Source organism: Pseudophryne corroboree, chromosome 8 (genome assembly GCF_028390025.1).
Source record: "Pseudophryne corroboree isolate aPseCor3 chromosome 8, aPseCor3.hap2, whole genome shotgun sequence".
Taxonomy (NCBI): domain Eukaryota; kingdom Metazoa; phylum Chordata; class Amphibia; order Anura; family Myobatrachidae; genus Pseudophryne; species Pseudophryne corroboree.
This window is the reverse complement of record NC_086451.1, coordinates 56,880,669-56,899,793: the sequence shown is the minus strand read 5'-3', so window position 1 is coordinate 56,899,793 and position 19,125 is coordinate 56,880,669. Positions and strand designations below refer to the sequence as shown.

The window sequence follows — 19,125 nt, the reverse complement described above, 5'->3', positions numbered from 1 at the left end:
GTAGCACATTCTCATTGTTGTATAGATTTTTTGGCTTAGAATAGGAAATTGGTAGGTGCACAGTTAGTGTGGATATTGACTCACAATGGCCGGTATTCAAATAATATATCACGCCCAATCTCCTTTCTAAAGTGATCCCCGTTATAGTGCATATTGCGCCCATACTAATCAGGTTTAGCTGCATAAAGGGTTGGGTGACCTCGTTACCCCAGGATTAGCGAGCTAAAATGATTATACCACGCCCGTCAGCAGAAACAGAACGGGTGTGGAAGGGGGTGAAAAGAATTGAATACCGCCCAATTGTCAATGTTATTGTGAAACCAACTCATAATCAGAATATGTTAATACTTAACTTTGGTTCGGAAGCACCTTCCCAATGGCCTTGGTGCGTTTTGAATAGTATAGTGCTGGTAGTGTTCCCCTAGAGTCACAGGGCATAACAGATTAAGACCATGGGGTGTAACATGTTTTAGAAAATCCATTTCTGGGAGTCGGACCTGGATTTATTCCCAGAAAATCTTTGAGCAGTCAGCGATGAGTTATAAGCATGGCGAATGGTTCCACCAGGATATTTCTGTGATGGACTATGGACTGTTGACCTATTACCCAGAACCCAGTCAGCAAGCATACTTGGAGGTACATTTACTAAGGTGGTAGGTTTTTTTTTAGAACTGCTGATGTTGCCCATAGCAACCAATCAGATTATATCTATTATCTTCTAGAAGCAGCTAGATAAATATTAAGTGGAATCTGATTCTAAAAAACTCCCACCTTAGTAAATTTACCCCCAAGTATGCTTGCTGACTGGGTTCTGGATAATAGGTCAACAGTCCATAGGTTGACCCCATATGGTAAATATGTATTAGCTTGACAGGTACAAAAGATCGACAGGTTCAGTGGTCGACACATATGGTCAACACAGATTTTTTGTTGGACTTTTTACATTTTTCTACTTTTTCATCATTGCCATCCACTTGGATTATGATTGGAAATAGTAACCTTCTTCAAACACAGCGGTAGTGGAGCGAGACACCTTGCCCGAAGCATGGCGAGCAAAGCATTACACAAATTGGGGTCACAAGTGGCTTATCATAGAAAGTGACACGCAAAAAACTTGTGATCCTGTCGACCTGTTGCATGTCGACTCATATGGGGTCGACCTGTTGACTGTTGACCTAATTCTGGTCAACCCCATGATCCACACCCCTGATCAATATTGTTGGATCCTTAAAGGGGTTACTCCAGAGGCAAAATACAGCAGAAAATCCTATAATTCTACATTATAAGTGAGTTAATTGTTTACTATGTATGTATTAGTAAACTTTAATTAGTTCTCACTCAAAATCCGTACGTGATAAAGACATACTAAAATTATGTTTGAATTCAGCACAGAAATTACCATTACGTTCACCTATAGTCATAGCCCATACTGTAGCACCGCTCTGGTCCTCCAACGTTTAGCGGTTATACAGAGGACCTATTGATTCTCAAGTGTTAGCATCAAAGGGGAGATGTATCAAACCTTCCAGAGAGTGCAGGCGTTGCCTATAGAAACCAATGCGCTTCTAGCTATCATTTATCTAGCACAGTCTATAGAATGACAGACGCTGGTTGGTTGTAACTGATTGTTAAATACAACCTGTGAACACTGTTGGCCAGAAATAGTTTGAGCATTTTAGTGCTAGCTGAGTGACGTCATTCCACATGCACATTGATTGTCTTCATAACATTAAAGCCATCATTTGTCATTGGGTGGTGAGGTTCTAGGGTCATTCACTCGTTAACACTACAGAACGAGAGCCTCAAAAGTGTTTATGGATTTGTATTGAAAGTGTCCGCTTATGTTTTTTTAGGAACGGCTGCTCTGGCTCCTGGATGTGATGGAGGTCAGTATATTTGATCTTTGTACCATCTTTTCTCAGTGTATATAGTGTCATTCTCAATGTAGCTCTTTTCCCATTTCCAATTGTTCTGCCCTCTTGCATCTACCGCCCATAAACTCACCTTTCCTTCTGTATGTTCCCCACTACATTACGTTCCCCACAATCACCTCTCCTTCTGTATGTTCCCCACTACATTAGATATCTCACTGCTTATCTAACAGCCTCTCTGTTGCAGCCATACTCACCTTTCCTTCTGTATGTTCTCCGCTACATTAGACATCTCACTGCTAATCTAACAGCCTCTCTGTTGCAGCCATACTCACCTTTCCTTCTGTACGTTTCTTACTACATTAGACATCTCACTGCTAATCTAACAGCCTCACTGTTGCAGCCATACTCACCTTTCCTTCTGTACGTTCCTTACTACATTAGACATCTCACTGCTAATCTAAAAGCCTCTCTGCTCCAGCCATATTCACCATTCCTTCTGTATGTTCTCCGCTACATTAGACATCTCACTGCTAATCTAACAGCCTCTCTGTTACAGCAATAATCACCTTTCCTTCTGTACTTTCCCAGCTACATTAGACATCTCACTGCTAATCAGTGCTGAAAGTAGGGTGGTACGGGTACCATTAAGAAATATGGTTACTACCAGCCCACTGCTGGGGCATAATTTATAAGGGGCATTTTTGTGTGTGGGACATGAAATGGTGTCAGTGGTATAACTGTGTGTGGCATAATATGTAATAGGCATTACAGTGCGTGGTATAATATGTAAGGCATTACGGTGTGTGGCATAATGTGTAATGGGTGTTACGGTGTGTGGCATAATGTGTAATGGGTGTTACGCTGTCTGGCATAATGTGTAATGGGCATTACGTTGTGTGGCATAATGTGTAATAAGCATTACGGTGTGTGGCATAATGTGTAATGGGCATTACGGTGTTTGGCATAATGTGTAAGCAGCATTATGGTGTGTGGCATAATGTGGCCATGCCCCTATTGTCATGTAGCCACTCTCCTAGTTTCGTGTGACCATGCCCCCTCATGACGCGTGACCACACCCATTTTTACTATCAGTACCACTAAGAAAAAAATTCTACTTGCACCACTGCTGCTAATCTAACCTCTCTGTTGCAGCCATACTCACCTTTCCTTCTGTACGTTCCCCACTACATTAGACATCTCACTGCTAATCTAACAGCCTCTCTGTTGCAGCCATACTCACCTCTCCTTCTGTACGTTCCTTACTACATTATACATCTCACTGCTAATCTAACAGCCTCTCTGTTGCAGCCATACTCACCTTTCCTTCTGTACGTTTCTTACTACATTAGACATCTCACTGCTAATCTAACAGCCTCACTGTTGCAGCCATACTCACCTTTCCTTCTGTACGTTCCTTACTACATTAGACATCTCACTGCTAATCTAAAAGCCTCTCTGCTCCAGCCATATTCACCATTCCTTCTGTATGTTCTCCGCTACATTAGACATCTCACTGCTAATCTAACAGCCTCTCTGTTACAGCAATAATCACCTTTCCTTCTGTACTTTCCCAGCTACATTAGACATCTCACTGCTAATCGGTGCTGAAAGTAGGGTGGTACGGGTACCATTAAGAAATATGGTTACTACCAGCCCACTGCTGGGGCATAATTTATAAGGGGCATTTTTGTGTGTGGGACATGAAATGGTGTCAGTGGTATAACTGTGTGTGGCATAATATGTAATAGGCATTACAGTGCGTGGTATAATATGTAAGGCATTACGGTGTGTGGCATAATGTGTAATGGGTGTTACGGTGTGTGGCATAATGTGTAATGGGTGTTACGCTGTCTGGCATAATGTGTAATGGGCATTACGTTGTGTGGCATAATGTGTAATAAGCATTACGGTGTGTGGCATAATGTGTAATGGGCATTACGGTGTTTGGCATAATGTGTAAGCAGCATTATGGTGTGTGGCATAATGTGGCCATGCCCCTATTGTCATGTAGCCACTCTCCTAGTTTCGTGTGACCATGCCCCCTCATGACGCGTGACCACACCCATTTTTACTATCAGTACCACTAAGAAAAAAATTCTACTTGCACCACTGCTGCTAATCTAACCTCTCTGTTGCAGCCATACTCACCTTTCCTTCTGTACGTTCCCCACTACATTAGACATCTCACTGCTAATCTAACAGCCTCTCTGTTGCAGCCATACTCACCTCTCCTTCTGTACGTTCCTTACTACATTATACATCTCACTGCTAATCTAACAGCCTCTCTGTTGCAGCCATACTCATCTCTCCTTCTGTACGTTCCTTACTACATTAGACATCTCACTGCTAATCTAACAGCCTCTCTGTTGCAGCCATACTCCCCTTTCCTTCTGTACGTTCCCTACTACATTAGACATCTCACTGCTAATCTAACAGCTCACTGTTTTCTTTACTAAGACTTCTCAGATTTTCTTTCCATCATATTCTTTTTCTTCAGCATCTCTGAGCGCTCATGCCATTTACCCTTCTGTGCGCCTCCTCTCAACTGAAAGCCAGCACTTACCGATTGCCTTTACACTGCTGCGAACAACACAGACCAATACACCGAAGCAATCAAGCATTCAAAAGAAATATTAGCAAAACAAAATGGGTTCCTGGTATACTAAAAGCAGAATAGCGCTCATCAATCACTGCAACACCAATAAGTCACAGAAATGCACCAAAAACTCAGTATATATAAAATGCCTGTCACAGTATTAGACATGATAGAAACCATACCATACAATCATTATGTCAGCAGTAATAATGAAGCCCCAATGTAATTACCTATCCTTTGCTATAGAGTCCTGCCAAGAGTCTCGGTGACGTTTCAAATTTCTTAGTTTTTTTATAGTAAATGTCAGGGAGCATTATGCTTGGGTCACGTGTTTTTGGCAATCAGAAGATTCCCATGCATTCCTTTGCCTGGATTTAATGTTTTTAGTTGTTTTGTCTTTGTTTTGTTATTTTTTTACCAAAAAATGGCAAATAAAATTTCTGGTAATAAACAAAAAACATATAACACACACAATGCTCATAATGTAAAATAGAAGAATAGCATAGTATTGTACATAACTTATTTAGTTACTACAGACATTTTATTTCCCAGCAAATAACTGATTCACAGATGTACGGTAATAGTGTTGCCATTGCAAATTTGTACGCAGGTACTGTGCAAAAAATCTAGAATTGCCGCAGCTGCTGGAATGCGTATTGAGACGCCAACAGGTGGCTTTGCAAATCTCTGCAGTTCAGATGATCAACACTCTGAACGCCCCCCCCCCCCCCCCCCCTTGCTAGAGGCACACATAGGGGGGTGGCCTAATTTGAAGGAGCATTGCATCACAGGAAATCCCGATGACACCACTTTGGGGGCGTGCCCAGCATCCCAAGAGATGATGGGCTGCCCCCGGTGACTAGTGGCTGCACTGTCAGCTCCTCCTCTTTGACAGGAGCTGAGTGCAGCAGGAGACTCACACTGCAGCACCCGGCTCCTGCCACTGCAAAGGAGCTGGCATGTTGGTGTCACCCCTTCCGAGGGTGAAACCTCTGGGTGCTGCCCGCACCACCCTAGTGACGCCACTGCGCCAGAGTCACTGTTCGGGCATATATGTGATTGTAGCCTCAGGCTCTTGCAATCACCAAAAACAGTCATGACACGCCTGCATTTTTGCCCCCACTCCCCCATTAATCCAACAAATGGTCTCTGGCTGTCAGTCAGTTTGTGAAGATTCATCTCTGTGACCGACGTCTTCAGACCATCGCTGCACACGCGCCGTGCGACTCAGACCCATGTACAGACTGCAGTTAATCGTTCAGTTGCTTAAACATTATAATAGCGTACATGTCTGAATCGGGACCTAAATCGATTTGTTTTTCTCCTGTTATATCCTGTGACATCATCCTCTGGGCAACTAACTACTATATGGTCATTAATTGTAGCTACTGTATATTTTAAATAAATGATAATGTGATAAGAATGCAACCACACTAAATAATACCTGTTATTGCCTATTACATGTTATATAATCATAGCACCACTTACACTCTTGTAGATCAACCTTACCTTTACCCATTGGTCTTGTCATGTTCTCCCATACTTACCTACTTTTATGGTCTCCACCCGGGAGAAGCCCGGAGAGGAGCTACTGTAGGAAGCCCCAAGGGGGTGGAGCAGGGTTGTCATGTCGCTAAAGCCCTACCCCTAGCATTGGAAAATGCCACGATTCTTGTGTCCACAAACAGGAGGTGGGGCTAAATGATGCAAATTCATGACACTTAGCCATGCCCCCTCTTACAGACCAGAAAATACCAGGTTTAATCTCATTTTGCCCACTTCACTAGGAAGCGGATGGGATGCGGGAAATGCGGCCACTCTTCTGTGGGTGCGGGGGACTTCTCGAAAAAATGTAAGTCTCCCGTAAATTGCAGAAGAGTAGGCAAGTATGCGTTCTCCTCTGCCAAAATCTCGCTCCTACCCAAACTCTAATTCTTAGTGCACAATGGGCCTGACTGAGGCAGTTGGACTATGTTTTTTTGCTGCGCATGCGTCAGAGACCCTGGACTGCTAGGGTGCCTTGAGGACCGAGTTTGGGAACCCCTGCTATAAGCTATAGGCAAGATTTGTATACTAGTGTGCAAAAATGAGCCCTATTGTGCAATCAGTATACAATCCCAAGCTTAGCCTGGCTTCTAGCATACACACCTGTGACTAATGGGTTGGCTAGCATGCAATGCTCTGTTGGTTGAGTGGTCTCCAAGTTACAGTAGTTAAAATAAGAACCTATGCACTGAAACAACCATTGTGCAAGGTTGCACTGAATAGCACTTTCTTTAGGCATCAATTTGCAGAGTAGACTAGATTATACTTTTACCCGTTACATATATAGATAGGCTTACCATACTGTCCCTATAAACTGGGACATTCACAAATTACACAGGTTCTGTGGCTGATGAAAACCAGGGATATGCAGGCTTGCAGTCAGCCAGTCCCAGAACCTGTGTAATTCATGGGTGTCTCGGTTTAAAGGGACAGTATGGTATGCCTAATTATAGATCACTGAGATTACAAGAAACATTGCTCTATAATCCTCTGCTGTTACTTATTCGCTTTCCCGCGCTTTTCTTTTACAGTAAATCCTCTTCTGTCTCTAGCGAATTTGTACCCACCACTTTTTTTTTTACAGTGTATCCTCTCCTGTTACCCCTCCCTGCTTGTTTTCTCTCAGCTTCTGACATTACAATGACATTTCATGTAAGACAAACAGCTGCTTATGTTTTAGAGATGAGCGCCTGAAATTTTTCGGGTTTTGTGTTTTGGTTTTGGGTTCGGTTCCGCGGCCGTGTTTTGGGTTCGACCGCGTTTTGGCAAAACCTCACCGAATTTTTTTTGTCGGATTCGGGTGTGTTTTGGATTCGGGTGTTTTTTTCAAAAAACCCTAAAAAACAGCTTAAATCATAGAATTTGGGGGTCATTTTGATCCCATATTATTATTAACCTCAAAAACCATAATTTCCACTCATTTTCAGTCTATTCTGAATACCTCACACCTCACAATATTATTTTTAGTCCTAAAATTTGCACCGAGGTCGCTGGATGACTAAGCTAAGCGACCCTAGTGGCCGACACAAACACCTGGCCCATCTAGGAGTGGCACTGCAGTGTCACGCAGGATGGCCCTTCCAAAAAACACTCCCCAAACAGCACATGACGCAAAGAAAAAAAGAGGTGCAATGAGGTAGCTGTGTGACTAAGCTCAGCGACCCAAGTGCCCGACACAAACACCTGGCCCATCTAGGAGTGGCACTGCAGTGTCACGCAGGATGTCCCTTCCAAAAAACCCTCCCCAAACAGCACATGACGCAAAGAAAAAAAGAGGCGCAATGAGGTAGCTGTGTGAGTAAGATTAGCGACCCTAGTGGCCGACACAAACACCGGGCCCATCTAGGAGTGGCACTGCAGTGTCACGCAGGATGTCCCTTCCAAAAAACCCTCCCCAAACAGCACATGACGCAAAGAAAAAGAAAAGAAAAAAGAGGTGCAAGATGGAATTGTCCTTGGGCCCTCCCACCCACCCTTATGTTGTATAAACAGGACATGCACACTTTAACCAACCCATCATTTCAGTGACAGGGTCTGCCACACGACTGTGACTGACATGACGGGTTGGTTTGGACCCCCACCAAAAAAGAAGCAATTAATCTCTCCTTGCACAAACTGGCTCTACAGAGGCAAGATGTCCACCTCATCATCATCCTCCGATATATCACCGTGTACATCCCCCTCCTCACAGATTATCAATTCGTCCCCACTGGAATCCACCATCTCAGCTCCCTGTGTACTTTGTGGAGGCAATTGCTGCTGGTCAATGTCTCCGCGGAGGAATTGATTATAATTCATTTTAATGAACATCATCTTCTCCACATTTTCTGGATGTAACCTCGTACGCCGATTGCTGACAAGGTGAGCGGCGGCACTAAACACTCTTTCGGAGTACACACTTGTGGGAGGGCAACTTAGGTAGAATAAAGCCAGTTTGTGCAAGGGCCTCCAAATTGCCTCTTTTTCCTGCCAGTATAAGTACGGACTGTGTGACGTGCCTACTTGGATGCGGTCACTCATATAATCCTCCACCATTCTTTCAATGTTGAGAGAATCATATGCAGTGACAGTAGACGACATGTCCGTAATCGTTGTCAGGTCCTTCAGTCCGGACCAGATGTCAGCATCAGCAGTCGCTCCAGACTGCCCTGCATCACCGCCAGCGGGTGGGCTCGGAATTCTGAGCCTTTTCCTCGCACCCCCAGTTGCGGGAGAATGTGAAGGAGGAGATGTTGACAGGTCGCGTTCCGCTTGACTTGACAATTTTGTCACCAGCAGGTCTTTGCACCCCAGCAGACTTGTGTCTGCCGGAAAGAGAGATCCAAGGTAGGTTTTAAATCTAGGATCGAGCACGGTGGCCAAAATGTAGTGCTCTGATTTCAACAGATTGACCACCCGTGAATCCTTGTTAAGCGAATTAAGGGCTGCATCCACAAGTCCCACATGCCTAGCGGAATCGCTCCCTTTTAGCTCCTTCTTCAATGCCTCCAGCTTCTTCTGCAAAAGCCTGATGAGGGGAAGGACCTGACTCAGGCTGGCAGTGTCTGAACTGACTTCACGTGTGGCAAGTTCAAAGGGCATCAGAACCTTGCACAACGTTGAAATCATTCTCCACTGCGCTTGAGACAGGTGCATTCCACCTCCTATATCGTGCTCAATTGTATAGGCTTGAATGGCCTTTTGCTGCTCCTCCAACCTCTGAAGCATATAGAGGGTTGAATTCCACCTCGTTACCACTTCTTGCTTCAGATGATGGCAGGGCAGGTTCAGTAGTTTTTGGTGGTGCTCCAGTCTTCTGTACGTGGTGCCTGTACGCCGAAAGTGTCCCGCAATTCTTCTGGCCACCGACAGCATCTCTTGCACGCCCCTGTCGTTTTTTAAAAAATTCTGCACCACCAAATTCAAGGTATGTGCAAAACATGGGACGTGCTGGAATTTGCCCATATTTAATGCACACACAATATTGCTGGCGTTGTCCGATGCCACAAATCCACAGGAGAGTCCAATTGGGGTAAGCCATTCTGCGATGATCTTCCTCAGTTGCCGTAAGAGGTTTTCAGCTGTGTGCGTATTCTGGAAAGCGGTGATACAAAGCGTAGCCTGCCTAGGAAAGAGTTGGCGTTTGCGAGATGCTGCTACTGGTGCCGCCGCTGCTGTTCTTGCGGCGGGAGTCCATACATCTACCCAGCGGGCTGTCACAGTCATATAGTCCTGACCCTGCCCTGCTCCACTTGTCCACATGTCCGTGGTTAAGTGGACATTGGGTACAACTGCATTTTTTAGGACACTGGTGAGTCTTTTTCTGACGTCCGTGTACATTCTCGGTATCGCCTGCCTACAGAAGTGGAACCTAGATGGTATTTGGTAACGGGGGCACACTGCCTCAATAAATTGTCTAGTTCCCTGTGAACTAACGGCGGATACCGGACGCACGTCTAACACCAACATAGTTGTCAAGGACTCAGTTATCCGCTTTGCAACAGGATGACTGCTGTGATATTTCATCTTCCTCGCAAAGGACTGTTGGACAGTCAATTGCTTACTGGAAGTAGTACAAGTGGGCTTACGACTTCCCCTCTGGGATGACCATCGACTCCCAGCAGCAACAACAGCAGCGCCAGCAGCAGTAGGCGTTACACGCAAGGATGCATCGGAGGAATCCCAGGCAGGAGAGGACTCGTCAGAATTGCCAGTGACATGGCCTGCAGGACTATTGGCATTCCTGGGGAAGGAGGAAATTGACACTGAGGGAGTTGGTGGGGTGGTTTGCGTGAGCTTGGTTACAAGAGGAAGGGATTTACTGGTCAGTGGACTGCTTCCGCTGTCGGCCCAAGTTTTTGAACTTGTCACTGACTTATTATGAATGCGCTGCAGGTGACGTATAAGGGAGGATGTTCCGAGGTGGTTAACGTCCTTACCCCTACTTATTACAGCTTGACAAAGGGAACACACGGCTTGACACCTGTTGTCCGCATTTCTGGTGAAATACTTCCACACCGAAGAGCTGATTTTTTTGGTATTTTCACCAGGCATGTCAACGGCCCTATTCCTCCCACGGACAACAGGTGTCTCCCCGGGTGCCTGACTTAAACAAACCACCTCACCATCAGAATCCTCCTGGTCAATTTCCTCCCCAGCGCCAGCAACACCCATATCCTCCTCATCCTGGTGTACTTCAACACTGACATCTTCAATCTGACTATCAGGAACTGGACTGCGGGTGCTCCTTCCAGCACTTGCAGGGGGCGTGCAAATGGTGGAAGGCGCATGCTCTTCACGTCCAGTGTTGGGAAGGTCAGGCATCGCAACCGACACAATTGGACTCTCCTTGTGGATTTGGGATTTCGAAGAACGCACAGTTCTTTGCGGTGCTACTGCTTTTGCCAGCTTGAGTCTTTTCATTTTTCTAGCGAGAGGCTGAGTGCCTCCATCCTCATGTGAAGCTGAACCACTAGCCATGAACATAGGCCAGGGCCTCAGCCGTTCCTTGCCACTCCGTGTGGTAAATGGCATATTGGCAAGTTTACGCTTCTCCTCCGACAATTTTATTTTAGGTTTTGGAGTCCTTTTTTTACTGATATTTGGTGTTTTGGATTTGACATGCTCTGTACTATGACATTGGGCATCGGCCTTGGCAGACGACGTTGCTGGCATTTCATCGTCTCGGCCATGACTAGTGGCAGCAGCTTCAGCACGAGGTGGAAGTGGATCTTGATCTTTCCCTAATTTTGGAACCTCAACATTTTTGTTCTCCATATTTTAATAGGCACAACTAAAAGGCACCTCAGGTAAACAATGGAGATGGATGGATACTAGTATACAATTATGGATGGACTGCCGAGTGCCGACACAGAGGTAGCTACAGCCATGGACTACCGTACTGTACTGTGTCTGCTGCTAATATAGACTGGTTGATAAAGAGATGTAGTAGTAGTATGTATGTATAAAGAAGAAAGAAAAAAAAACCACGGGTAGGTGGTATACAATTATGGACGGACTGCCGAGTGCCGACACAGAGGTAGCTACAGCCGTGGACTACCGTACTGTACTGTGTCTGCTGCTAATATAGACTGGTTGATAAAGAGATGTAGTAGTAGTATGTATGTATAAAGAAGAAAGAAAAAAAAACCACGGGTAGGTGGTATACAATTATGGACGGACTGCCCAGTGCCGACACAGAGGTAGCTACAGCCGTGGACTACCGTACTGTACTGTGTCTGCTGCTAATATAGACTGGTTGATAAAGAGATGTAGTAGTAGTATGTATGTATAAAGAAGAAAGAAAAAAAAACCACGGGTAGGTGGTATACAATTATGGACGGACTGCCGAGTGCCGACACAGAGGTAGCTACAGCCGTGGACTACCGTACTGTACTGTGTCTGCTGCTAATATAGACTGGTTGATAAAGAGATGTAGTATGTATGTATAAAGAAGAAAGAAAAAAAAACCACGGGTAGGTGGTATACAATTATGGACGGACTGCCCAGTGCCGACACAGAGGTAGCTACAGCCGTGGACTACCGTACTGTACTGTGTCTGCTGCTAATATAGACTGGTTGATAAAGAGATGTAGTAGTAGTATGTATGTATAAAGAAGAAAGAAAAAAAAACCACGGGTAGGTGGTATACAATTATGGACGGACTGCCCAGTGCCGACACAGAGGTAGCTACAGCCGTGGACTACCGTACTGTACTGTGTCTGCTGCTAATATAGACTGGTTGATAAAGAGATGTAGTAGTAGTATGTATGTATAAAGAAGAAAGAAGAAAAAAACACGGGTAGGTGGTATACAATTATGGACGGACTGCCCAGTGCCGACACAGAGGTAGCTACAGCCGTGGACTACCGTACTGTACTGTGTCTGCTGCTAATATAGACTGGTTGATAAAGAGATGTAGTAGTAGTAGTATGTATGTATAAAGAAGAAAGAAAAAAAAACCACGGGTAGGTGGTATACAATTATGGACGGACTGCCCAGTGCCGACACAGAGGTAGCTACAGCCGTGGACTACCGTACTGTACTGTGTCTGCTGCTAATATAGACTGGTTGATAAAGAGATGTAGTAGTAGTATGTATAAAGAAGAAAGAAAAAAAAACCACGGGTAGGTGGTATACAATTATGGACGGACTGCCCAGTGCCGACACAGAGGTAGCTACAGCCGTGGACTACCGTACTGTACTGTGTCTGCTGCTAATATAGACTGGTTGATAAAGAGATGTAGTAGTAGTAGTATGTATGTATAAAGAAGAAAGAAAAAAAAACCACGGGTAGGTGGTATACAATTATGGACGGACTGCCGAGTGCCGACACAGAGGTAGCTACAGCCGTGGACTACCGTACTGTACTGTGTCTGCTGCTAATATAGACTGGTTGATAAAGAGATGTAGTAGTAGTATGTATGTATAAAGAAGAAAGAAAAAAAAACCACGGGTAGGTGGTATACAATTATGGACGGACTGCCGAGTGCCGACACAGAGGTAGCTACAGCCGTGAACTACCGTACTGTGTCTGCTGCGACTGGATGATAAATAATGATATAAAAAATATATATATATCACTACTGCAGCCGGACAGGTATATATTATATAATGACGGACCTGCTGGACACTGTCTGTCAGCAGAATGAGTTTTTTATAGAATAAAAAAAAAAACACCACACAAGTGAAGTCACACGACGAGTGTTTAACTTTTTCAGGCAATCACAATATAGTATACTATACTACTAACTATACTGGTGGTCAGTGTGGTCAGGTCACTGGTCAGTCACACTGGCAGTGGCACTCCTGCAGCAAAAGTGTGCACTGTTTAATTTTAATAATAATATGTACTCCTGGCTCCTGCTATAACCTATAACTGGCACTGCAGTGCTCCCCAGTCTCCCCCACAATTATAAGATGTGTGAGCTGAGCACAGTCAGATACGAGTGTTTAACTTTTTCAGGCAATCACAATATAGTATACTATACTACTAACTATACTGGTGGTCAGTGTGGTCAGGTCACTGGTCAGTCACACTGGCAGTGGCACTCCTGCAGCAAAAGTGTGCACTGTTTAATTTTAATAATAATATGTACTCCTGGCTCCTGCTATAACCTATAACTGGCACTGCAGTGCTCCCCAGTCTCCCCCACAATTATAAGATGTGTGAGCTGAGCACAGTCAGATATATACATAGATGATGCAGCACACTGGGCTGAGCAGTGCACACAGATATGGTATGTGACTGAGTCACTGTGTATCGTTTTTTTCAGGCAGAGAACGGATATATTAAATAAAACTGCACTGTCTGGTGGTCACTGTGGTCAGTCACTAGTAAACTCTGCACTCTCTACAGTTCTACAGTACTCCTAAGCTCCAGTAAATCAGGTCAATCTCTCTCTCTCTCTCTTCTAATCTAAATGGAGAGGACGCCAGCCACGTCCTCTCCCTATCAATCTCAATGCACGTGTGAAAATGGCGGCGACGCGCGGCTCCTTATATAGAATCCGAGTCTCGCGAGAATCCGACAGCGTCATGATGACGTTCGGGCGCGCTCGGGTTAACCGAGCAAGGCGGGAAGATCCGAGTCGCTCGGACCCGTGAAAAAAAACATGAAGTTCGTGCGGGTTCGGATTCAGAGAAACCGAACCCGCTCATCTCTAATGTTTATTAGCATATATTTAGCAAAACGCCTTCTTGCATTAATCAATTCATTTTAAAATGTATATTCAATTTCCAATGCTGTACTACAAAGGCGTCCTTTGCATTTCAAGTGGTAATCTGTTGCTGTTTGTGCTGAGGGATGTTGTTTGTGTAATCTAAGCTAGATGGTTAACCATGTGGGGACAGTTCTTCTTTCCGATTCCAGTGTCCGTCTTCTTCTAAAATCTGCCCATTTAAAAAAAAATACTTCTTCCTGAGCACTATTATTAATGTAATGGAATATACCTTAATACTTCCTCTGTAATTTATTTATTTCACGCTGTAGATATTCAGTCTTTCCTGATACAGCCAATGCACCATTTAGTAGTCCTCCTCTGTAATTATAGGTTTATTAATGGTCTCCAGAGCTGTACACAGTAAGGTAGGTGAGTTTAGAAGTGGATCATTATGATCTGGACTGTACATACGTCATACTGTAGCCTCCACTTCAACACAGAAACATAGACTTTGATGGCAGATAAGAACCACTTGGCCCATCTAGTCTGCCTATGTACATGCACACGCTAAGGTTAATTTTTGGTCAGGAGCCAGTTAACCTACCAGTATATTTTTGGATTGTGGGAAGAAACCCCCAAAAGGATAGTAGGAATTACCTTCATCCACGGCCATCTTTTCGTATGGGCTCAATGGGCAATTGCCCAAGGCCCATAGGAGTATAAGGGCCCTAGGCTAATAGCTGAGGGTCACCTTTTTCCAGGGGTACCAGATTTTTGAAAATCAGCCCTGGGGAACCGGAAATATCCGACTTCAAAGAATTTGTCCCCATCCAAGCCCATTGATTGCTCTTCTCAGCCAGATATCTTGGGTTCTGTCTGATCTAGAGTTTTTCTGAGGTTATACTCTAATAGCTGAGACTCTTCCCTTCTGGATGATGTCTCCACTAAGCCTTCCAGCAGCCAGTCCCTGATCCAGCACCACATGCCTGGTATGCAGTTTTATATTTTCAGCGGTGGATTGCTCTTGATCCTGAACTCTGATCCTCCACTCCCCAGTACATCCTGAAAAGTGGGACTCTCTAGTTTTTTTTTTATGCCATTGAAAGCTAAGAAATCTATTTCCAGGAACTTGAGATATCTGCAGTCAAGCAAGCTGCCCTCCCACTGGAAAATGATGACTAGTAAGCCCACTTCACTATCCACCCCTCCCCTGCATATTAAACACCCGCTACCACCCTGGAAGTCATGTACCGGGGACCCTTCATTCAGCCCAATGCCCTCTTCTACACTTTAGTGTTCTCCCTCCCGCCCCATCTCCCTACATATGTGCAGTAAAGGAGTAATTAGCAAAAATTACTGCTCCAGGACCTACATGCTGAGCAGACCACCCACTACCACCAACGGTGTCACAACTGAGGGCCTGAGCTGACGGGAGGCAGCCTCAGTTGTAGGGGCTGAGATGTACCGGAACCTGGGAGGTTGTATCAGACCCCTGGACATGTAAGTAACATGAATAATAACTGCCCGAAGGCGTGACCACGACAACTTGGATAAAAGTCAATGATGTTTATTATGACAACTCCGCAACACAGCAGCAGTAAAAGAAAACGTAAAAGTCAGCAAATAAAAAATACAGTTCCTGGGTACTACAGGATGGCAAGAGCCACAGGGCACTGGTAGTGTGAGATAGTTCTTATGATCTTCTAGATGGAAAGTCCTTACCAGGCCCGACTGTAGCAATGGAGATAACCCAGGATTGTGCCAGCTGGTGTTCCAGGAAAAGCTGGGTTGCTGAAGGTAAAACAGCTGCTGTGGATACTGGCTGGAACCAGACTGTTGTTAGCACGGAGTGGATACTGGCTGGAACCAGTTAAATAATAAATGAACTTGGGAGCGATGAAATATGAACTGAAATGTAGAACTTGAGAGCGGAGAAATAATAATACCGGTGGAGAGTGGTAAAGTGTAGAAAGGACACCGGCCCTTTAAGGGAAGCTGTACTCTGCTGGAAGCTGAGCTGGAAGCAGGTAATGTTGTAGCTGGAAACAGATGAATCCACAATGGATTGGAGAGTCAGGCTACACCGCAGGTGGAATGCTGGTGCGGGTCTCTATGGTGGAAGTCTTGAGACAGGAGCTGGAACCTGGAAGACAATCACAGGAGAGAGACAAACAGGAACTAGGTTTGACAACCAAAGCACTGACGCCTTCCTTGCTCAGGCACAGTGTATTTATACCTGCAGCAAGGAAGGGATTGGCTAGGCAATTATGCAGATTAACAATACTGACAACAGATTGGAGGAAATGATCAGCTGACAGAATCCAAGATGGCTGCGCCCATGCAGACACTTGGAGGGAAGTTTGGTTTGTAATCCATGTGGTAATGAAAACAGTAATGGCGGCGCCGGCCACTGGAGACAGGAGACGCCAGGCTGACAAGTGCACATCCAACCACGCGGACACAGCGGAGGCCGCGGCTGACGTAATCGCCACTCTGACACTCTGCATGCAGAAGCTCAGGGACAGCGGCGGAGGCCGCGGGAGACGCCATGCCAGATGTAATAAGGCGTTACTGTGACAGCGTCTCAGAGAGACAGGAGAGGATGCAGGAATGTGAACATTAGGATAACAGATGGGATCCGGTCCTGGAGCGCTGAGCCAGCCTTAGGAGGCATCTGATGGGTAAGAAATGGCGTCCAGATACCCGGATCGTGACAGCACCCCCCCCCTTTAGGAGTGGCCCCAGGACACTTCTTTGGCTTTTGAGGAAACTTGGAATGGAATCTCCGGACCAAGGCAGGAGCATGGACATCAGAAGCATTGGTCCATGAACGTTCCTCAGGACCATAACCCTTCCAGTCAATAAGATATTGTAGTTGACCGTAACGGTGACGTGAGTCCAGGATCTTGGCCACTTCATACTCAACGCCTCGTTGAGTTTGGACTTTCGGAGTTGGAGGAAGTGAGGAATGAAACCGATTCAAGATCAGCGGTTTCAACAGGGAAACATGGAATGTCCTGGGTATTTTTAAGAAGGGAGGCAACTGGAGTCTGTAAGCAACAGGATTGATGACTTGTTCAATCTTGAAAGGACCGATATAGCGAGGTGCAAACTTCATACTGGGAACTCTTAACCTCAAATTCTTCGTGGATAACCATACCCGATCACCCACCTTGAGAGCAGGAACTGCTCGACGCTTCTTATCCGCAAACTTCTTGTACCTGAACGATGCCTTGAGCAGAGCTGATCGTACGCTTTTCCAGATATTGGCAAACTGATGCAAGGTGATATCCACTGCGGGAACAGAAGTTGCTGGAAGCGGTTGGAACTCAGGAACTTTAGGGTGGAATCCAAAGTTAGTGAAGAATGGTGTTGAAGCAGATGAAGAATGATACTGGTTGTTATGACAGAACTCGGCCCAGGGAAGTAATTGAACCCAGTCATCTTGAGAGGAGGACACATAGATGCGGAGGAAGGCCTCCAAGTCCTGATTCACCCTCTCGGTTTGACCATTGGTCTGAGGATGGTAAGCCGTGGAAAACTTTAGCTTGACTTGGAGGACTTGACATAAACTTCGCCAGAATTTGGCTGTGAATTGAACTCCTCGATCTGAGATAATTTCTTCAGGAAGACCGTGGAGTCGGAAGATCTCTTGTATGAATACTTGAGCCAACTTGGAAGCTGACGGAAGACCGGTGAGAGGAATGAAGTGTGCCATCTTGGTGAACCGGTCAACTACCACCCAGATGGTATTGAACTTGTTGCACATGGGTAAGTCTGTAATGAAATCCATCGACAAGTGGGTCCATGGTCGACGGGGAACGGATAGTGGAACCAGTTGCCCCGCAGGCGACTGGCGGGATACTTTATGTTGGGCACACTTTGGGCAAGATGCAATAAACTCCAAGACGTCCTTTTTCAGAGTTGGCCACCAATAGGACCTAGAGATAAACTCCAGGGTTTTTTGGATACCTGTATGTCCGGCAAAACGGGAAGCATGGGCCCAATGCATGAGCTTCTTCCTTAGCATCGGCTTCACAAAACTTTTCCCTGATGGGGGCGTAGAGTCCATCCCTACCGTGGAGAATGCCAACGGATTTATAATAGGATGCTTGTCTGAAGACTCTGACTCATTTTCTTGCTCCCATGAGCGGGAAAGGGCATCGGCCTTGCGATTCTGAGAGCCCGGACAGAACTGGAGTTTAAAGTCGAACCTGGAAAAGAAAAGTGCCCATCTGGCCTGACGAGGGTTGAGACATTGTGCGCCCTTCAGGTATAAAAGGTTCTTGTGGTCTGTAAGTATGGTGATTAAATGAGAAGCTCCCTCCAACAGATACCTCCACTCTTCTAGAGCGAGCTTGATGGCTAGCAACTCCTGGTCGCCAATGGCATAGTTGCGCTCAGCTGGGGAGAACTTCCGGGAGAAGAAACTGCAAGGATGTAAATGGCCATATTTAGCCCTCTGAGATAACACCGCTCCTACTCCAACGGAGGAGGCATCCACCTCTAGGATGAAAGGAGAGTCGATGTCAGGCTGTTTCAGGACAGGCGCAGAGATGAACCTCTGTTTTAAAAGATGAAAAGCTTGCATGGCTTCTTCAGACCACTTGGACGGGTTAGCACCCTTCTTGGTGAAAGCAGTAATAGGCGCCACAATGGTGGAAAAGTCTCGTATAAACTTTCGGTAATAATTGGCGAACCCTAAGAACCTCTGGACCCCTTTGAGGGTTAAGGGTACCGGCCAATTCTGAATTGCTTGTAGTTTCTCAGGATCCATCTCTAGTCCGGAACCGGACACAATGTACCCTAGAAACGGAATGGACTTGACTTCAAAGACGCATTTTTCTAATTTGCAATAGAGATGATTGACACGGAGACGGGACAGAACCTCTTTAACCCAAAAACGATGTTCCTCTAAATCGTTGGCAAAAATGAGGATATCGTCTAGATAGACCACGACATGACGGTA

The 19,125-nt window shown here is 45.5% G+C and overlaps 1 protein-coding gene across 3 annotated transcripts in view; it reads left to right on the top strand.

Moving 5' to 3' along the window:
* Window positions 1-19,125, top strand: part of WHRN (whirlin) — a 216,100-nt gene that overhangs the window by 162,223 nt on the left and 34,752 nt on the right. For all 3 annotated transcript variants that reach the window (XM_063936429.1, XM_063936428.1, XM_063936430.1), the window contains one exon: window positions 1,854-1,886. In XM_063936429.1, coding sequence (XP_063792499.1) covers window positions 1,854-1,886 — 33 coding nt within the window. The remainder of the gene's footprint in view (window positions 1-1,853; window positions 1,887-19,125) is intronic.